Source organism: Gallus gallus, chromosome 3, assembly GCF_016699485.2.
Source record: "Gallus gallus isolate bGalGal1 chromosome 3, bGalGal1.mat.broiler.GRCg7b, whole genome shotgun sequence".
NCBI lineage: Eukaryota > Metazoa > Chordata > Aves > Galliformes > Phasianidae > Gallus > Gallus gallus.
This window is the reverse complement of record NC_052534.1, coordinates 56510727-56533412: the sequence shown is the minus strand read 5'-3', so window position 1 is coordinate 56533412 and position 22686 is coordinate 56510727. Positions and strand designations below refer to the sequence as shown.

The 22686-nt window shown below is 39.2% G+C and overlaps 2 protein-coding genes across 2 annotated transcripts; both read right to left on the bottom strand.

Annotated features, from left to right (window-relative positions):
• Window positions 1–6817: 6817 nt before the first annotated feature.
• On the bottom strand, window positions 6818–7846 carry TAAR5 (trace amine associated receptor 5). The gene has a single exon (XM_001231564.5). The coding sequence runs from the start codon at window positions 7844–7846 to the stop codon at window positions 6818–6820; it is 1029 nt and encodes a 342-aa protein (XP_001231565.3).
• Window positions 7847–15161: 7315 nt separating this feature from the next.
• TAAR2 (trace amine associated receptor 2) lies at window positions 15162–16595 on the bottom strand. Its single transcript, XM_003640968.4, has one exon. It carries the CDS (start codon window positions 16348–16350, stop codon window positions 15322–15324), a length of 1029 nt encoding a protein of 342 aa, XP_003641016.1. The 5' UTR covers window positions 16351–16595; the 3' UTR covers window positions 15162–15321.
• Between the last annotated feature and the right edge of the window lie 6091 nt (window positions 16596–22686).

Below are 22686 nucleotides of genomic sequence, written 5' to 3'. Positions count from 1 at the left end.
TGGAAACATTTCTTCTCAGAAAGAGTGGTGAGGTATTGGAACAGGCTGCCCAGGGTGGTGGTGGAGTCCCTGTCCCCAGAGGTGTTCAAGAAACATGTAGATATGGCATTTAGGGACATAAATTAGTGGGCATGGTGGAGATGAGTTGAAGGTTGGACTTGCATGATCTTAGTGTTTTTTTTCTAACCTTATTGATTCTGTGGTTCTATGCCTAAAAGCCACTGGGGCAAGGGGAGGCAGAGCTAGCAGCTGGACATGAGGGAACCTGGTCTCTCCTAACCCAGTTACTTGAGAGCATGGGATAGATGAACCTCTAAGGCCTCCTTCACAGCAGCTGCAAATGCTCCTGGTCCAATTTTTAAAAGGGAAAAATCACAGGATCACGTGTTCCCCAGTGCCCTGCAGGCTGGGATGCTTAACTTGTGAGATTAAATTAAATACTGCACAGCAAACCCTGCGGTATGGGTGGCTGGGAATGCTGTCTCCTCTACAACACCCAGCATGGACCAAGGAAGTTCAGAAGAGTGATCATCTTCCTCCTCCCCTTGAGCTGCCTCATAGGCATGAGTGTTTATTTCTGCTCTGTCATGGATCTTGGTCATTGCTATGATTTGAACATAACTAGAGCAGAGGAAACTCTCATAACATCATAACCAAATAGCACTAGTGGAAAAGTCCAAGAAAATGCAAACACAATGCAGTGAGGTAAAAAGCCTGAAAGACTAACCATTACATAGATGGTTTTTAATATTTTTCAAAGCATGCTTAAATGAGAGACGACTTTTGTGGTTTAATCCAGCATGCAGCTCAGCACCACACAGCCTTTTGCTTATTCCCTTCCTCCTCCTAGTGGCATGGAGGAGGAAACGGGAAAAAGAGAAAAGCAGAACTCATGGGTTGAGATAAAATCTATTTACCAAAGCAGAAAAGGAAGACATAAATAATGTATATAATTACAATGTAAGTGATGTACGGTGGAATTGGTCACCATCCACCCGCTGACGCCCAGCCAGTCCCCAAGTAGTGGCAGCCCCTTACTCCAACTCCTCTCAGTTTTATAGTTTTTTTCACATAATGTCTGTCACATGGCATGGAATATCCCTGGTATGGAACATGCCCTGGTTCTGTCCCTTCCCAGCTCCCTGTGCCCGCCCCTTTGCTGGCAGGACAGTACCAGTGGCTGAAAAACTGAAACATCCTTGTCTCTATACTGAACTGCCCAGCAACAACTGAAACATCTGTGTGTTAGCAACGTTGTTTTTTCTCCTAAATCCGAAACACAACATCATATGAAACACTGATGAAAATCAACTCTGTTCCAACCAGGACAACAACATAGCCTTCAAGACTGGCTTATCTACATAAATTTATATTAATAGATGCTTGAAGATGTCCAGCCTCACACTTATAAAGTAAAGTTGTTAAATAAAAGAATTCTGATATGCCTATTTTCTAAAATGATATGGGAATGTCTACCTCTTCCTTCTAGATTTAGCATGCCATTTACATTAGCAATGATATTAATGCAGCTACATGCATGGGAAAATTTTCCCTCCACGCTGTTAAACAGTGGAGTTAATCCAGGATTATCCCACTAGATGGTGCACTAATGAGAGGGTAATGCACTTCCTTTCTGTATTAAGTCCTTGCCTTGATTTTTACGTCCAAGTTTTGATCATAAAATCTCCATTGACTGAGCATAGCCACTCCTACTTTTAGGAGCCTCAGCTAGGCTCACTGTCAGTTTTCCCTCAGAAAACAACGATTTCAAATACGTACTTCCAATTTAAAAATAAAAGGAAAAAGAAGTGCCCTGTTATTCTTCCCGTTATTGCCCCCGTTACTCTTACTGTGTACTTTGTCTGCAGATTTCCACTTCTTTTTGTAGCTTGCAGATAACGCACTCATCGATCAATGTTCATTCTCACTCCATGGAAATAGGTTAGCTGAATGACTGCTTAGAGACACTGGATGTTTTATGGACAAAATGCTTGTTCTCACATGCTGTTAGCTCATTTAGCATCTACCTTTCATTGTTAAATAACTAGAAAAGCTTGTGATACTGTTCTTGAATGTAACCAGTTCCTACAAATATCTTACAGCCTGGGAAGGAAACTGGATTATTAAACAAATTTTTCATTAAAATGCTGTCCCTACTACGAAAATATTTAAATAGCCTATTTAATATAGTAATCTATAAGTAAGATGTGGTTAAGACAGCAGCCAGAAAGTCCTATTTATTGATTGGGTTCTCCTAAGAGCACAAAATATCCTTAAAACATCACTAGGAAAATGTGCTTTGTTTTACTCTTACAGTTAAAACGGCAGTATTATTTCAGTTTTTTTCAGTATTTCCTTTGCTAACAAATAATAGTGTTTTTAATCATTTGTAATGTATGAGCAGGAGCTCTAAAGAAGCCACCTCTAAGTGTAATACTCAGGAGTGCTGCTAGAGAATTTTATCTATAAACTCGTGTCATTGGCATATTTCTAGAGACCCTCATCTGTGTTACCCAGGAATTGAGCTCTGAACCATATGTTCATCCAATTGCAGACTACATTTCCTATTGTTTTTGAAGCATGATCAATTGATTACACCAAATGGGAAAAGCTCTGGAAAAAGGAAAGGAGAAATATTGAGACTGTGGTACATATAGATTTGGTAGAGAGGGTACTCTGGATATTCAGCAGATATCACTTAAGATACTCTGGATATTCACTGACTTTGAAAATCAGCATTTCATATCTCTGCTATTGTATGTAAAATTGAACTAATGGGGTGTCACTTCAAAAACATTCTGTTTATATTCCATACGGTATCTGATATTTGAAAGAGTTTGAAATTAGACCAAGACCAACACCGTGTCATTTGGAAGTCACATTCCTTCCTGCTCTCCCAGTGCCTGAGCCAATGGTCTGCTCCACCTTCCCAACTCCTTCCTGGAGTCCTCTAGCTTCTGCAAGTCCCAGCCTGCAAGGACATGTAGGCAGCAGGGCGTTGTCCCTGAGTGCAGGTGATGAGTACACGATGGCACAGGCATTGGAGCTGCTGGTGAAACTAGGGCTGGGCAGTCACTCCTGTCCAGCTCTGCATGCCTGTGTGATGCACAACAAAACAATGAGGAGAAAATCCATCCCTACCCTCATACTCCTTACAAGTGTCTTCTCTCCCAGGCATAAGCAGTGCGTAATTTACCTTATGAGCAAATCTCATTCTTTGCTATTGCATTTCACTTGTGCACCACTGACATTAAATATAGAGAGTCACCCTGTCCATATTTGCTACAAAAGGCAAACTGCCTAGCAAGGCTTCCCAGCCAGTGCTTGATGCATTCCATCTGAGTGAAGAATTCATTTTACTGTTGTTACTGCTATTTGCTGATTTAATTCAGCTATCAACTCCAAAAACTGAAATAGGATTAAGTTCCTATTACATCAGATGCTGTTCCAAGTTATGGCAGATGACTATTTCAAGCCTTAACAAGGTAGTGGGTGAATTACATTGCAGAACTGATCTCCACCATTTTACAGCTCATCATCGTCACTATCATTTTACAGTTCATAATTACCTTCACTGCTTTTTGAAACCATGGAGAAAAATGCACAAAGGAATTGTAACAGAGTTTGTCTACGTAAACATCCAAGGTAAGGAGTAAGAGGAGGGGTTATAAAGATGATGAAAGCATGAGTTACGATTGCTACAAAATACAGTGACAGAGCAGGACAGCAATTATGGCTGCTTCCAGACCTGTCTCACCTGTTTGCCTTAGCACTGTATGTGCTCTCTCCATTGTCCCAACCTGTTTAACCAAAAGGAGATCTAGCGACAATCACCTCATGTGATGTGCTAATCCTTCTGCTGTAACATAGAAAGTGATAATCCATCAAGGGAACAGTGCTCATCCTCTTCCATAGAGGAAGGCTATAAAGACAGATTATGCAATGAGACTCCAAAAAGAAGTGGCCAATTGAATATGTTTATGATATATACCCTCTTGAATCTATTGAGCATTGGCAGAAAATATCTCAAAAATCAACTGGAAACTCAGTGGAGGCTGCCTTTCTCTATTGCTTTGTGTGTAGTGAATTCAAGAGAAAAAGGTGTCAATGAAAGGTGTTTTTAAGATACACGTATGACACAATTCGGTTTGAGGCTTGCAGATTTCTATATAACTTCTGTAAAATCCCATTGCTTATGCTAGGTACCCAAACAGGGACATGTAGAGCTGTTTTAGATACCCAGGTATGTCCCACCTGTGCTTTGAGCTGAATGCTAGTCCTTCGTAGTCATCTCAGGTTCCCTAAGGTATCTTTGGTGCAACCAGGCAGCTGATTCATATTCTAGAAATATACTAACTACAGGCAGAGCTTAAACAGCCATTCTGGTTATAACTATAATCAATTTAGACATTTACGGTAGTCATTGATACCCGTGCACATTAAAATTAAGAGCCTTAATCTTGAAACTCAAGCCACAACCTAAGACTTTAACTACATATATTGATTTCATACATATGAATTCAAGAGCCTTAATCTTGAAACTCAAGCCACAACCTAAGACTTTAACTACATATATTGATTTCATACATATTTCTGTGGTATTCTGTCACCTGTATTTCCCTAAGAATCTGATTCTGCTTTTCTCTCTTTAGCCAGGTCGCTGGCTTTGGTATGCTAACTGTACAAAGTCTACAGATGTATGCAGTAGGGTGTGAGGTTTTTACCTTTTCCTGCAGAATGAGTAGACAGAAGAGGAGTAGAAAAGTCTTTGTATTTCATCCTAAGAAACAATGAAGATTAATACAACAAACGGGCGGAGTATCAGTCACTGAGAGAAGGATGTGAGATAGAATGACGCTCTAACTACAGCCATAAGGCTTCATAAATGTCTCAGCTTAAAAACAGTGACAGTTTATGGTCAATCTCCAGGACAACCCTGAGAAGAACTCTTGGGTACTCTTTCTCTTCTCCTACCTCCATAAAGCTCGAGCTTTGATTATTCGAATACCAACATATATATATATATTTCTGACTGGGGTCTTATGAGTATAGACAAACAGTAAAAAGTTATGAAATAATCAGATGTCAGAACAGATTACAAAATCCTAAAGCAGCAGCTCATTTTTGCTAGTTGAGGAAACTCTTTCCATGCAGAAGTCTTAACAATATGACAAAAAAAGAGCAAAAGGTGTTTTGCCATTTAGTTTATTACATGCATTAAAATATATATCTGCTACAACAATCACTTTATTGCCCTGTTTTCCTACATAGTATCAGTTGTGCAGTTTCTCTCTTTTGTTTCACATGTGCCCATGTGGGATTGATTCAATTGCCTACTGGATTTAGTAAAAAATTAATCACTCTTTTCAGAAAATTGTTGGGTCTCTGCTGGTCTCTTACTATTATTTACATCCTTTCTGTAGCCGTTTCTTCTTTTCTTCTTTCAGTGTTTGTCACATAGAAAATATGCAGCTGAATATAAGATGAAATGACATTCTCTAGAGGACAATAATAACTCAAACAACATTAAAACCTAAGATTAGTTTTACATGCCATTAACAGAATAAAATGATGAAATTATTACAGTTATTATTTGGATAACTATTAATTCTTTATAAATATTTACTATTGCTTGCTACACTTTTTTTCTTGATAAAATGGTTATAACATCGAGGTAGAAAATAACTCCATTATGTATAGTACAAAATTTTACCATTCAGCTTGCTGCTTCCTCAACAGAGATCACAGCTGTCTACAGATTTAAAATTGGCCTATGAAATCACATAAACATAAACATAGCTGAAGAAAACTGAGAAACTGCACTGACGCTTTATGCATAGCTCAAGTATGTAAGCATATGTTATGTCTGTAAGCAGACCCACTTCTTAGAAATCAATCAAACAAACAAAAAAAACATGAGGAATCTTAGGGAAAACAAAAGAACAACAGCAAAGAAAAAAGTCCACTAAAATTATTAACGGTTTGAATTCCTCATGCAACTCATCTCCTCCCTCTCTCCCCTTCTTCTACTCCCTTTACACGGTAGGAATGGAAAAGATACAAAGAAGGACAATAAGGATCAAAGTTATGGAGCAGTCACTCTGCACATACTGATTAAACAGGTGAAGATTCCGTGGGTTTGAAGAGATTGTACCAAAGAATTTAGGATGCGTTTCCCATACATAACACCTGGCTCAGCAGCAGGCTAGGAAAATTAAGTTAAAAATATCAGATTGATGTTTCTCTTCCTCTGCCATTGTCCACTACCATAGTTAAGGATTTTATCTTACCTGTAGTTGCATCCTTATATTTTCTTGTAGTTAAAAATTAGCATACACCCTTTGTAACTTACTAAATCAACATCACCTACTTTGTTTATTAAACAACAACAACAACAACAAAAACTGTTAAAAAGGTATCTTCAGAGACAGGCAGCAATTTGTTCAGTAACAGTATGGATGGGGTCCTATTTTGCAGCTGATTGTAGACAAGTTTCAAACACTTGTCAGCATCACGTAGCAAAGTCAGGATTAACAAGGCATGTGTGCTGAGATAAATGTTGTGGACAGTTATTCACAGAACAGCATGCCTATTTAAACCTGAGATTTGCCCAGCCAGTTGTTCTAAGAAAAATAAAAAACTAGCTAGCTGGCTGATCCATAATATTCACGAGGAATGCCTAAACACAGCCTAAAATATATTTTTATTAAATAAAAATATTTTAAATAAATATTTATTAAATAAAAAATTATTAAATAAAAAAATATTAAATATTTTTATTATTATTATTTTACGGTGCATGAGAAGGCTCAGGTCATTACTGGTACAAGTCTACTCTTGATGTCCTGGAACAAAAGATCCCCTGTGTTAATACTAGTTTCACAGCTTTCCTGAACCAGTGATAGGAGAATACATAGATCAAGGGATTGCAAGCAGAATTAAAGTATGCAAACCAAATGAGGGTGTCAAACAGAACTGGAGGAGTGATGAAATTCAGAAGGCTGTCTATCATGGTGTCAATAGTAAAGGGCAGCCAGCACAGGAGATAGACTCCTACAGCTACCCCAAGAGTCTTTGCTGCTCTCCTTTCACTTCTGGATGCTCCTCTGTGTAGATGAGCCCCAAAACTTTTATTCATGTTATTTATCAATCTGGCTTGCTTGTTAGCAACAGTAAATATTTTTACATATAAAGCTATCGTTATTAGGCAAGGGAAGAAGAATACTGGGAAATTCAGCCACCCCCAGAGCTTATTGAACAGCAGCTGACAGCTACCAACACAGGGTACATCTTGCAAAAAATGGCCCAACCCTTCTGCAATCTCTTTAGTGTACAGGAAGACAGAAGTGTAGACCATGGGGACTGCCCACCCCACCCCAATGCACATGCAGGCCACTCTTAGGGTAAACTTGGTGGGGTAGAGCAAAGGGTCACAAATTGCACAGTGCCGATCTACGGAAATGAAACACAGGTGAAATATGGAGGTCAGGCAAAAGAGTGTGTCCAGAAAGGTGTGCAGTTTACAGAAGTCATCTCCAAAATACCAGCAACTCTCTACAGACCGGACAGTGCTGAAGGGCAGCACGGTCAGTCCCAGGAGCATGTCAGCCAAGGCAAGGGAGAGGAGCAGAAAGTTGGTGGGAGTGTGCAGGGCTTGGAAATGGGAAACTACAATGACAACGAGTAGGTTCCCCAGCACCGTAATCAGCGTGCCTAAGGCACAGGCCAGGTAGATGGCCAGATGCACCCCAAAGGGATGCAGGGTTCTGTGACAGGAGCCGTTCACCTCATAGCATGAGGCGATGAGCATCCCCTTCTCCGCACTACGGCTCTGGGCTGAGCCCATGGCAGGCCCTCGGGTTAGCCACAAGCCTGGAAAAGGATTCAGCTTCCAGTGGAGCTGCCAAATGACTACCTGCAAAAAGGTGTTTAAAAGGCAGATTAGAAGGAGAGATGCCTTTTAATCAAATACTTTTATTAAAGCTATTGAACAGTTGGTATATTTCAAGTGAAAATGAGCCTATATGATCTCTTTTGTATCTCTTGAAGCTTCGGATCAGCGTGTTCAATTTTAGTTGCAATACTTTTCCTGCATTTTTGACTTGATTTTCTGTCATTCAATACTGTGAGTAGTGCAGAGAATGCAGCAAATCTGTGTAAGTAATAAACAAAGTGAAGTTCTGCCATAGAAGGAAAAATACTGCTGAGTAACAGGCATTGTGAGCCAAAGCTCACGGAATATTTCAAAGCTGACTCTAATATCATAGCACACCGATTCCTGTGAATTTCCCTGGAAAGGCAGTTCAAATTTAGTAGCAAATCTTTTTATTAAATAGAAACTGAGAAGTGATTTTTATAAAGTGACATCTCACTGCAAAAGTAAAACCCGTATAGCGCATTTCTCAGGCTATGGTTTCCTAGCTATGGGCATATACATGGATATCTGCTGAGGTGATGACAAATATTCATCAAGACGAACACAAATATTGCTTATATGCCCTAAAGATTGCCACTGTTTTATACTTGCGACATTGCTATTTAAGCTTTACGTTTAAGTTATTTGAGTTTTAAATTGAGCTGAAACCAAACACAAGACATTAGTGGGTTATAATCGGTTGTTCTGGTAGTCTTTTACTAAATCAGATAATTGAATGGTATAGTTTTCAACAGCTACAGTTGAAAACATGATATTTTTCTCAATATATTCTTTTTTCCTTAAAATGACTGCTGTAATAGCTGAATAATATTGTCACCTTTCCCATTCTTCCTAGCACCAACAAAGCTCTTAAATTGGGAATACTTACAGTGAAATAGCTCTTTCAATGCTATGGGAGCTGTACTGCAGTGTATTGAAATCCTTTTCCAAGTACATCCATTGTCTGAGTGGAAAATGTGAGATCAGTCAACGCCTTATATAAACCAGATGGAGTGTCCCTGTAGGTGGCTATTATACCTTAGGGGCATAGAGGGACTGCTGTGTATTTGGCAAAAATTGCCATTTTCTAAAAAGCAGTTCAAACACACAAATGCTGAGCTGCTGTTGAATCTCTGAAGGTTTATCTCAAGGTTAGTATCTGTATTTTCTTTCTTAGGATGCCTCCAAAAGAAGATGCAACTAATCCTAGCTCATCCCAGGGTGTCGCTGAGACTCACCCCATGGAGGCCTCCATGACCAGTGTGGACATTAAAAATCCCAGTGCATTAAGGTATAAATTAGGCATAGTTCAATGAAGGACTACACTTAGCTGGACATATTTCAAAGAGATATGTTTCTCCTTTTCCTATGTCCATGTTTTAATAAATGAGCATTTATGTTAAGATCGTTAGAGGCTTTTGGATAGCTTTAATATTACCAATAGCTTTTTGTGTAAATTCTCACTCAATGCAGTCTAAGATCGTACAATTTGCCCTTGTGAAGCCATGATGGTTCTCCAGTGTCACCTCCCTGCTTTCCACGTGCCTTAGCATAGCTTCCAAGAGAGTCTGTTCCATGATCTTACCTCGCACAGAGGTGAGACTGACAGGTCAGTGGTTCCCAGGGTCATCTTTTTTACCCTTTTTAAAAACGCGTATGATGTTTCCCTTTTTCCAGTCACCAGGGACTTCTTCATCTGATTGCAGAATTGAGGGGCAAAGGCACAAAATCTGAATCCTAGCTCCGCTGATGTCAGGTACCTGCAGTTTATGTGAAGGTAAACCTCCATCTGAATGGTTCTCCTTTTGTCTGCAGTCTACACATCAGAGCATTTCAAGATTTCAATAACAGAAGTCAAAGAATAGCAGCTTAATGATCTATGTAGCTCTTAGAGTAAAGCTAATTTTACAGTGGTTTTTATTTTAGGGTCCTGGCTCTTTTCTTTCTTCTGTTATTTGTTTTTGGTTTTTTGTTTGTTTTGTTTTGTTTTGTTTTTCTTGGCTGGAGAGGAGATGGAGAAAAACAGATTAGCCTTTGTTTATATGGCAAATGAAATACTTTCAAGGAGGAGCAGGTCATTGACCCTGCTATTTCTGCTGTCTCAGGTTCAGACGCCTGATGCACAGGAGCAAGTACACGTATGAACTGTGAATTGAATGTAGCTTAGAAAGGTGAAAACCTATTTGCTCTTCCAGAGGTAATCTAGCCACATAATTTGCACTGATTTTAATTGTATGTGGTGATTCAAATATTTTTATGATACAGATGATAATATCCTTCATTAAGAAATTATCCTTAATAATATCCTCTAATATGCTTTGGCAGGCACATAAGAGGAGTTCTGCTATTTATAACCCAGCGTTTATTTAATTTGTTTTATACCTTTTTTTTTCCCCTCCACTACAGAGTTTTACAAAATGCATCTGTTTCCATACAACAGGAGACAAAGTATTTTGTCAGTCTGTCTTGCATTCTCAGCAGTACTTCAAGCTGTTTTTTTCCCCTTCATGCCAGCATAGCTTCAGTTCAACAAATACTCTGATTCTGAGCTAGCCAGCAAAACATGTTTAAATATCTGGCCTGTTATTAGAATGCAAAGCTTTTTTTTTTTCTTTTTTTTTTTTTTGGTGCTCTTTTCCCCATTATTGCATTTTGGAGGAAATGTTTAATTAAAATACATCCCAAACTAGTCCTCCTTTCATACAGGAGTGACCAGAATTTGCTCAGTTTGTATATAGTTAAAGACTCATGGCTATCCCTTGAGAAGTTAGTCATTGTTTGCCATGTCAGTTTTCTCCCTAATGCCTCAAAGATGCTTTGTTGCTGCTGCTGCCTTGAAGACAGACATGCATACAACCAGCCCACCGGGAAGATGACTTGGTTTGCTTATGTGAAAGGCAGAATAAATAATTTTAATATATCATGTTCACAGCTGTACACTCCCCTTTTCTCAGGAGTTTCATAGAACTCTTACTTCCCTTTACTTAATTTTCATGAAGCTGAATAAAATATCTGAAGGGGGGAGCTCTTTGTCAAAGACATTATAAATTGGATACTGACTACTGAGCATTAATTTTGGAAATACTATGGCAGTATCAGGGAAATTGCCATTTGGATTTCTGTGTTGTTGCTCATCTCCAAAACATACATATGTGCCTCTAGGTCCACTGCCACATCAGTGATCTGGTGCTAAACACCTCCTAAGTGCTCTACGCTATTAAGGCACAAAATAAAGGTCAGCAGAGATCTTGTAAAATTAATCTATATATTAGAAAATATTCAGCTGGTGTTTTTGAGACCCAAGAATTCAATTTTATTTTATTTTTATCCCTGTATAAATAAAAGCAAAATACAAATGTCAGTCTTTTTCTTTAAAACTGCTTTTGCAGGTGGACTCCACAAGGGGGAAGGAAATCCTTTCACACAGTTTATTTAGGATGTGACTCAAACCGTGGAAAAAAGAGCCACCCCCAATCCCCCGCCCCCACCCACTCCAAGGCAATGTTACCTTCTGCTAGAATCATTCACAGCTAAAAATAAAAATAAAAAATAAAATAAAAAAAAGAAGCCCCAGTGCTTCTGGTTGCTGTCCCAAGGAGAGGAACAGCCTCACAGAGCATGCTCTGTATACCTTTAAGATTATCAGAGGGCTGGAGCATCTCTCCTATGAGGAAAGGTTGAGGGAACTGGGCTTGTTTAGCTTGGGGAAGAGAAGGCTCCAGGGACACCTTATTATGGCCTTCCAGTACTTGAAGGGAGCGAATAGACAGGAGGGGGAATGGCTGTTTACGAGGACGGATAGTAATGGGACAAGGGGGAATGGTTTTAAAGTGAGACAGGGGAGGTTTAGGTTGGATATTAGGAAGAAGTTTTTCACACAGAGGGTGGTGACACACTGAAACAGGTTGCCCGAGGAGGTTGTGGATGCCCCATCCCTGGAGGCATTCAAGGCCAGGCTGGATGTGGCTCTGGGCAGCCTGGTCTGGTGGTTGGTGACCCTGCACATAGCAGGGGGGTTGAAACTTGATGATCATTGTGGTCCTTTTCAACCCAGGCCATTTTATGATTCAATGATTCTCACCGAATTTGCAATAAAACATGAAAAAATGTTTAAGGGGCTAACGTGTTTCAGAGGGGAAGGTTACTCTGATATTTATAGAGAGGAAATCTTGAAGAGATCTGCACTGCTTGCATCTGAATATAATTGTGTATCTCATAGAATTGAATGTGGTGAGTGTTATAGCAATAACTGCAGATGCTCCAGTTCGCCTGTGGACTACCAGGCATGGTCTGCAGAAATCACCTGTTACTCTGCAGCCCTTGGTTTCACGCTGAGCAGTGCTTGGTTTAGCACCAGGTTTTGCATTTGTGTTGTTTACGAGCAGGTGGAACAGCAAACAGCACTGTATCCTGCAAGCCCCTCCCTGTGACAGATCTGCAAGACACCTTGTCCAGAAAAACTAATCCGGTAGTCCAGATCCAGCTGCAGGCAGACTAAGTGGATACTCCTTCGACATCCAAGGGCATACGCCAAACACAGCCAAGGACATGACACACTGAAGCCTCACAGATAGCTGCAAGTCATTTTCTGAGGATTTGCAGTCTGGAAGAGATGTAGGTGTAATATATTGGGCTGACGGTGAATGGTTTACACAGTTTGCTAAAGAAGTGCCGAAATTATTACTTAAAATATCTTTGCATCATACGTCACCAGCTAGGTATCTAATATGTAGAAAAGTTTTCAGAAATGCTTTAATGTGGAACCACAAACTTAGTTGGATACCTAACATTAACACATTCCTGTTGAAGTAGCAGGAGGAATTAACACTCACCTGCCCAATAGTTGAGTACAGTGGTGATCACTTATGACAGCAAACATTGTGAAGAACCTTTTAAAGGATATGTGGTTAGCTTTCAGCACAAACCCCTCATGGACTTCCACCTGTGCTGTCTGCAGATCCTCATTTTTATTTTCACATAGAGACTGATTGATCTGATGGCACAGAAGTTCCTCTAAAGCAGCCACACCGAACCACATGCAGGCGTGGCCTGGGACATCCGCCTGTGACACCGCCTCTGTAGTCTCCCCTGTCACCTGTCATGGAACTCTCCCTGTTTACATCAGCACACTGAGGATGCTCCATATCCCTTCAAACACTGCAAATTTTAAGGGATTAACCTCCAAAGGAGCAGCAAAAAGTCCCTGCGTCTTCTGATATCAGTCTAGATGGTACCCTGGCCAGTAAGCCATTGTGTAAAATGGCCTTTACGCTTTACCAGAGCTGCCCCAGAGCTGGCCCTCAGGAAGGAACTGCAGGAGCAGAATAAGATTGAGTCTAGACAAACCTGAGTCAATATCATGAGATCTGGGCATCAGGGTTGGGTTACGTCAAAGAGATCCAGCTTTCCAGAGCCAAGCCATTGGCCATAAGCAACCTGTGGTTCAGCATCCTTGCTCTCCCTGAGCACCACTGCCACTGTCTTGGTGTTTCATTTAGGGGTCTTCATTGCTCTCCAGACACATACTGAGCAATGCAATGGGGCAATTTCTTATCAAACTTATGGGTGCCTAAGTTATTTCTGGCACCCAGTCCTGCTCTGTTCTCTGCTCTAACTCTTCAGCTACTGGCCATTGTGCACAAAGAGAGCATTTGCATCCACTGCCTCATGTTTTTTTTTTTTTTTTTTTTTTCTTATTATTAGGAAAAGTGAGTCTTATGCACCATCCCAGACAAGCCTGTGATCTTCCATCTCTTTGCTGCCTCAAGTGTTTAATGGGTTTAATGGTGGGGGTGAAACTGAGGCTTACCAGATCCAAACTAGAATGTGTTCAGGTTATCAAAAGTTCATTAAAAGATTCCAGCAAAAGAAATTGAACAGCCATTTCTACTGTGCCATACTAATACAGCTGTGATAAACCAGAAAGTGAATAAACATGAGGGTTGATTTTTGGTAGTGCTTAACATGATGAGAGCCAGTAGTGGACTGATGGCTACCCAACGTTAGGTTTTAGGAACAATTTGGGGCTTATAAATGCTTCTTCAATATGTCACAAGGTTAGACTGTATGATTCATACTAGCACTTAATCAGGATTTAATCATTAGCCAATTTAATACAATGATTCAATGAAATTCAAGTATAGCAAGGTTCACATGAAACTTACAACAGGGTATTTCGAAGGGGAGATTTCTAAGTTCAGTTTCATGCCCAAGGACCTTTCTCTCTGGTAAGTTAATCATTTTTCCTTTCATCAGCTCTCAGTAGACAACAGGGTCCATCTGCAAAACATTTCTCATTTTCAATGTTGATCAACGGTGCATCTCAAGATGTCTACCCTGAGAGGCATCCCAACTCAAGGGAATATTAAGGGCAGTGGTCAAGAGCTCAAGGGGTTCTTCGCTTAGGGCAGTATTTATAAGATCTTGAGATAATTAAATTTAGTCAGAAATCTTTCAATTTCTGGCTACAATTCAGTTGAGGCAATCTTGGGATCTTCTCCTATCCATACAGTTCTGGTACTCTCAGATTGTATATTTCTGGTGCCTTTCAGGTCAGGCTACGAGGAACCTGAGTTTCAGGTATGGACAGGGAGTACCTGATTGTCCAAACTCACTGCGCTTGAAAGGCAAAAGGACAATGGTGGCTTACACTGAGGTTGTAGAGTGGTATGGTGGGTCTGCACCACCACAGAGCCACAGCTAGAGGCTCCAGTTCTGCGTTCAGGTTTTCTGGAGTGAATCTTGGGCGAGTTCTTGGCTGGAATATTTTGTAGCACCAGGAGCCTGACGTGGAAGCTAAGAAAGCACAGGGATGTACATAAAGTGTGAGTAGCACTCTCATTCCTGTGTACTATGCATATGGGGGATAAAGGATGCAAATCTGATTCTGCTGATTTCAAAGGAAAAGAGCAACTTCGAGCCAAAATTACACTGAAATTTTATATATTGGGAAAAACAGCAGACACTATACATCTATACATTAATGCCTTAGTCACAAAAGGTTGGAAATACTATCATCATACTGGTTTGGGATGTATTCACCTTAGGAAATTATTAATGGTGAACCTCAAGAAAGACTTGCTGCATGCATGCAGAATTAGGTGAAATATTGTGATTATGGATTGTATACTTCCTGAAATAGTTCATGCAGAGATTCTAGAAAAATTTAACTTCTCAAACAGAATCAAGGCAGTAAGAATCAGCACAGGTGGCAACAGAATACTAAAAATAAAGTGTCTGATTTTATTAAGGGAATATTTGATAAGATAATTCTACAGCACTGATTTGTGAAATTCATATTGTATGTTTCAGATTATTTACTGAATTATGAATACCAAGTAATCCGTTGTTTAATCTTCACCTTTAGAAATGATGTCAGTTGCAGAATCTACAACGTACTACTGTGACTAATCTTCAGACGAAAGTTTAGTTGTACGAAGTTGGGGGTTGAATATTTTGCCTGTTACAATATATTTAAATGCTTTCCGAAACCATGGGTAGAAAAAGCCATATATTAATGGATTACAGGTAGAATTTAAGTAACCAAACCAGTTTAGAGCATCAAATAAAGGGGAAGGAATAGAGAAATTTAAGAATGGATCAAGTAGGATAGCAAAAAAGCAAGGAAACCAGCATACTAAGAAAGCCAACATAACTACACTCAAGGTCTTGGCAGCTTTCTTGTCTTTACTCTTAGAAAGTTCATTTTTCATATCACTTTTTCTGTGCTTGTGTGTCTGGCTCAACACACGTATGTGCTTTTGGGAGACTACAAAAATTTTAATGTAGATCCCTAGCATAATACAAGCAGGAGCAAATAGACCAATTGTAAATAAAACAATCCCCCACGCTTTGTTGAACATAATAGGGCACAAGCTTGAGCATTTGACCAAACTTTCATAGCCCTCAATTCCAGAAGCATGAGCTTCTGAGAAAACAACACCAAAAGCAAATACAGCTGGCACTGACCAACACACTGCTGTTATTTGTTTTATGGCAGCCATGGTCATTGTGCTGGCATAATGCAGAGGGTGGCAGATTGCATAAAAACGATCCACTGCAATGGAACAAAGATGGAAAATTGAAACTAAGCAGAGCATCAGGTCAAAACTGTAATGAATTTTGCAGAACATCATCCCAAAATACCAGCAGTTCTCCACAGACCTCACCATGCTGTAGGGCATAATGGCAAAGCCCAACAGGAAATCCGTGACAGCCATGGATAAGATGAGAAAATTAGTTGGGGAATGAAGCTGTTTGAAATACAAGATGGAAAAAATTATGGCCATATTCCCTGAGACGGTGACAAGGAAGGCTGCAGCTATGGAGAAATACAATACCCCTCGTACTCCGGGTGACCTAGAGCTGTCAGAACAGGACCTATTTCCAAACTCAGAGCAGTCAGTAAAATCTCTCGAGATGTTCATGGAAAACATAATAATCCTTTATCAGATTTTTCAACTGGATATGTGGTTCCACACGTAGATATAATTTTCACAAGTTTCCAAAAGATTCCATTTCCTAACATGAGAAGACAAGACAAAGTTAGACAAGAGCATGAATAAATTACTGAGGGGAATGCAATAGTTCAGAGACAAACTTTCTCTTGGCTTAATTGTTGCAAATAATATGTAAAAAAAAGCAGTTGAAAGCAAGCTTAATTATCTTCTAAATTAACTAAACTATAATACAGCATCAAATTTATTTTATGCATTCTTTTGTATCTAGATTATTTTGCAAATATTTTGATTGTCTTTCAAATAGCTGTTAATATCAATCATTCTAAAACATTAGAAGAAAAAGATACATAGACAATGTATACATATACATAGACAGAGAAACCCAAGTTCACTTCAGTCTCCAAATACTGCACAGGATTTATTTGTCTCTTCAGTCCTAGAACACTGATGTTTTCTAAAGGAGAAATGCCACGTCAGTTCACATTAGCTTTCCTGCAGATTTCAGTTAGTGAGCTATATTCTAAATGCTCATTTAGTGAGTCAAAAAACAGCAGCCAGCTCCCTGTTTTCAAATTATTAATCATTCTAAACTCACCTTTTGTGGATTACAAAGTACTAACAATGAATACATCTGATGGAAATCAGTTTCGATGCTTGTTTTGTGTTATTATAGTTTCAGTAGCTCGAAGGGTTCAGCCTTGCCTTGTTTCCTGAAGTAGACTGTGGTCCAGCTGTAATAGATATATATGAATTCACTAATGACTATTTTCAAGAGTCAAAAAATTCCCTTTTTTTCTGCAGAGAACCAAACTTTTTCTTTCCCATCTAATTCCTGTTTTAGACTCAGAACAAATTTAGAAATAGAAGCAGAAAGAGGTACTCTTCTCCACATCAATTTAAGCCACTCAGATGTAATTGAGAAGCATTTTAGTCCACTGAATTTTCCAATGGGTATCACCTTGAAATGAAGAAAATACAGAAAGAGAGCACCAAAATATTTAAATGGTGATCTGTTTTATAGACTAACACTACCTGAATCTGTTTTAGTAGTATCATCAATATATTCTTTAAGTAGATATTTTCTTGTTTTGTTATTGTTCTGCAGTATTGCAATGTCTGTAAAGGGCAGACCATCTTTATACCTCGGTTCAGTTTAGTGAAATGTGGGAAATTATTTTTCTTTTATGGCTTAATACTTAATTCCCAGGAGTTTTTAAGTTAAAAATATTTGTATAATTTAGGGATTTACATCAGCAGGAGATAAACATAGCCAAGTATCTGAAATCCCAAGACCATTATTTCTGTTTTTTTCCATTCATTTACCCTCATGCATTATTGAGCTGCTTTGGTGAATTAAGGTAGATATAAGCCTTACCAAAATTAGTCTTCAAAAAGTGATACCAAAGGTTAAGGTGAAGGGAAGATTAATTTTTTTTCATCTACTGTATTAGAAAATGCTCAACTTTCAATTTTAAATAATTACTATTTCTAATGAAACTTAGAAATAAAATATGTAATAAATTTAAGATTATCATCTTGTAACTTAATGAGAGAGAACAGCACTGTCTCTCATGCTGGTTGTAGCAGCAGCTTTTGTAAAAGGTACAGAAGAACTTCCCTGTACTTTAGTAAACAATAAAGATATATAAGAAGTATTATTTTAGAACAATTTATCATCTCTTATTGGACAACTTCCCATTTAAAAAGAAATAAAACCCAATAAAAGTAGTATTTATTTTCTTACAAGAAAAAGGCAAAATTAATTCACTACTTATCTGAATAAATTGAGTCTTCTGAAGTCAGAGGTGGATATTTAGATGTTAATGCTGAGTGAAGCTTGTACAGATGTATGGAAGACTCATTACAAGTCCAAGTGCTAATTGTTGTTATTCAGCATACAGAGGATGGATTCCTATTGACTAATACAGTATGTCATGAAAAGAGCGCAGAAAATGAACATTGTTTTTAAAATTAACTGAGGGAAATGTTAGAACATTTAATGGAGTTTACCTTTTTGACAGTTGTTTTAAAAGACAAATAAATGGGGGAACTTTCTGCTGGTAATAAAATGCAAATACAAAACAGGATCATTTATTGACTCCAAAAATAGTAAATTCTTTTCATTGTCTACAGTAGAAATATCTTATTTTTGAGATCTGATGGTATTTTTGTGACAAGCATGCCTAGAAACCCTTTTTAAAGTAGAGATAGACAGGCTTTACACTGTTGATCCTTTGTTGAAAGAGTCACTAAAATATAAACCTGTGCAGAAATCCGTGCAGACCAAGTTATATTAGATTTCCAACAAATCACTGTCAAAAGAGGCTATGCTTCAAAAAATCATTACCTTCAGGAAGCAGTGTCCCATGCATCTCACTAGTGGTCCTTTTTTCAGCACGGCGCAGCAGATTGCAATGGGGTAAGAGTTTGACATATTTCAGAAATGAGATGTTTAACAACAGCTAACAAATGTACAGGAACTGAAACCTTTATGAAAGAACCTGTTTAACTGGGTTGAAGGAAGGTTGCTGAATGGACTGTGGAAGCTGTCATGAGAACTAATCATACCAGTTACTGCAGTACCACATTGGCAGTGTGGGGAGAAAATCCTGTAGCCTTTGTTGTCATTGGTAGCACAATTTAATTATTGCCTATGTTTTGCTTCATCTTGCACTTCGTTATTTCATTGATGTTCTTAAATACTGATTTATTCCAATAAGGCACTGTGAAGACGAACCTCTCTATTTACCCTCAGGTGACTTCAGTGAAGTGGAAATCACAACAAAGAAGCATAAAATTCATCTCAAATTTTCTCAAATGGCTGCTTTCTCCTGTTGGTAACTGAGAAAGTACAAAGAGTACAAGGTACACTGCGCTCTGTTTTTCAGTTCTCTCTCCTTAACTGACAGATATCTTTTAGTCAGTATGATGTGACTACTCAATGCTTAAGGAGAATAACTTCTCTTATATCTATGAGAATAAAAATTCCATATATCTAGAGCGGGTTATGGAGTTCTCATTGCCTAAATTGCTTGCAGATCTGATCTCTTAGGAAATGAATTTGTTTTACAAAGGCTAGTACATACATCACACAGATATTTTCAATTATCTACGCACAACACTGGATTAAAAGTGAAGGTTGTGAAGATCACGAAGGACAAAAAATGTTTAAAAAAAACTTACGCAGAAAGAAATTGAATTTAGTTGGAAATAACTAATTATACAAGACTAAATAACACTATGCAAGACTTAGTAAATATTGTAGGAATTAAGTTTCATAAAATAACAGAATCCCAGAATAACTGACATTGGAAGAAACTTCTGAAGGTCACCGTGTCCAGCTCTCCTGCTCAAGCAGTACTATCTAGAGATGGCTGACCAGGGCTGTGCACAAATGGGCTTTGTATATCTCCAGGCATGAAGTATTTACAATACATATTCTCCACAACCTTCTGGACAATCTGTGCCATTTCTTGGTCAGTTAAAAAGTGTTTTCTGATGTGCAGAAGGAACCCATTGTGTTTCAGTTTGTGCTCACTGTTTCATTTTCCAGTCCCTTCATCATCATTGTGACCCTTCATTGGACTGTTTTCAGTTTGCCCATGCCTTTCTTGTACAGAGGATTACAGAACTGGACCCAGTACTCCAGGTGCCACTCTGGGTTACAACGTTACTGGTAGAAAACTATCAATCACTCTTCACAATTCTGTGTCATTTGCAAGCACGCTGAGGGTACTCTCTGCTCAGTAATCCACATCACTAATGAACACATGTAACAAACATTGACTCCTGTTTAGACTTTGAGCCACTGATCACCATCTATCAACTTGGCCATTCTCTCAATATTCAACCTGTTCTTTCAGTCAACTCTGTCTGCTTATCCAGTCCATATCTCAGCAGCTTGTCTTTGAGGAATTAGTGGGATAGTGCCAAAACTGTACTCAAGTCAAGGCAGACAATATATACTGCTGTCTGCCAAGTCAGTCACTTCACATCACAGAAGTTTAACATATTTCGGCTTGCCTAATGGAAAAAACTTACTCGAAAAGAGATGAGAACTAGACAATCTTTTTCTGAATTAGGTCAACAGATGATGCAGTTACACTGAAGACTGTAGACAACTAAGATGATCAGAGAAAAATGTTCAAGCGAAAGCCTTTTGTAGAACACTAAACATCTTGTGTTTAACTGTATCTAGCATTTTCTATTCTTCTCATTCTTGTTGAATGAGTATTTATGTAATGTACAAGAGAGTACAGTGTGTACAGCCTGGATGAGCTAATGATCTAGAGAAAGCCATACACTTTGCAGAATTTACACAGTTTGAGAGCTTATTTTCTTCTGTTTGAGAACTGCACTAACATACTTTTTCATCTAGCTGTTAAGAATATTCGTTTTGGAGTGATACTTTCATTGTGAGGTTTCTGGAAGGGCTCTGCTTTCATAGTCAGTGCTCATCTTTTTCCCTGTGCCACTTCTGGTGACCAAGGGGTGGGCCATGAGGCTCAGCTGGAGGTGGGACCACTGTGTATTGGGCCAAATCTGGTTGCAATTCACAGGCTGCAATAATCATAGAATCATATCATAGAATCATAGAATGGCCTGAGTTGAAAAGGACCACAATGATCATCGAGTTTCAACCCTTCTGCTATGTGCAGGGTTGCAAACCACCAGACCAGGCTGCCCAGAGCCACATCCAGCCTGGCCTTGAATGCCTCCAGGGATGGGGCATCCACAACCTCCTTGGGCAACCTGTTCCAGTGCGTCACCACCCTCTGTGTGAAAAACTTCCTCCTAATATCCAACCTAAACCCCCCCATCTCAGTTTAAGGCCATTCCACCTTGTCCAATCACTATCCACCCTCATAAACAGTCATTTCCCCTCCTGTTAATATACTCCCTTCAAGTACTAGAAGCAACCAAAACACAAGCTACAAGTACCAAGACAGAGGGGACAGGTGACTCTATGTCCTAGACTTACTGCAAGAAACCTATCGCTTCCATTTAAAGCATGAGAGAAGGTGGCATTGCAAACTATTTTCACTGGTGGCAAAATGAATAGACCTGGGTTTACCAGCAAAGGAGATCCTTTCATAATGTTGGACTAATTGCTCTGCAGAAGTTTTCAGGGAAGTTAAAACATATGAAATCATCCACTGGAGATTCATTTGCTTCGGAAAAAGTGGACATCTGGGAAGTGTTTAATAAGGTCACTAATTAAATGTGTTGATAAGTGGTTTAACAATGCCCTTTGCACTTCATTTACATGACGTCACTTTGTAGTCAGGTACATTCTACATCACTAGAGCTAATTGATAATCTCATTGGACAACAGCAGGAGGCATTTTTTTCTGCTCTTCTAATTTATCAAAAACTGAGGTTTGAATAGAGACCCCATGGTCTCATTAACACCTCTCACTTTTATGTCCCTTTCACACTGAGAAATAACTTTGTGCTACCTGTGATTAGAGCTAATGAGAGAAAGTAACGTGGGACTTCATTAGTTGCTCTGTCAGAGAAGACACTCTGTAAACAGAAGGCAAGGAGGCTCTTTGGGAAAGTGCCACCTTTGGGTAATAGGATACCAGATAAAAAAAGTTATTTCTGAAACTTTCTGAGCTGGGTTGTGCACAGAATTGACTTACAGGTCAAGTAGGAAGAGAAGGGACTTCTAGGTATGGATGAAGGTCACCAGAGAGTGGAAGTCTCTTGTTACTTTTGCAGTTTATTAGTATTGGTGACATCTTGGCCAGACTAGCTTTTAGGAGATCTGTTGGTTTACACAGTGAAAAATTCTTCTACCATTTCCATAATTTGTCTGTGGTGGTCCTGTGCAGCCATGATGTTTGCATGATATTCTGCACAGTGTTCATGGGATGGCTAAGTTTATCCTAAGCGAAGGTCTCTTTTTCTGCACTCCCTTCTAAGTCAAGGTTACCTACTAGCTGCTCACAGTTTGCAACCTGCTTCACTTTCACTGTGCTCCAGGGCGAGACGTCGGGGAACTTCATGTGTGTCTCTGGGACTCAACAATTCACCTGTCCCACCGCCTCCTCCCACCTGCAGCCACTCAGGCAAACCTTCAATAGTAGCTCTATGGACCACTACCTGGATCCAAAGACTCATTTCAGGGCTCTTTCTAGTTAAGAGTTGGTCCTTAGAATTTGTCTAACAGCTAGTTTCAGAAAACTGGCCTCAATGCAATTTTTTTGGAGTCCCAAGACCATACCCTCTTTTCCACAGTGTGAGATCTATCTGTGCCAAGTAATCTTCGTCTGAGCTACCTAAAAACTGTCTCTAAAATTGCCTAAA

What these genes read in the sequence shown, in the direction of transcription:
- TAAR5 (XM_001231564.5), bottom strand. Translation starts at nt 7,846, where the DNA reads ATGGGCTCAGCCCAGAGCCGTAGTGCGGAGAAGGGGATGCTCATCGCC.
- TAAR2 (XM_003640968.4), bottom strand. Translation starts at nt 16,350, where the DNA reads ATGTTTTCCATGAACATCTCGAGAGATTTTACTGACTGCTCTGAGTTT.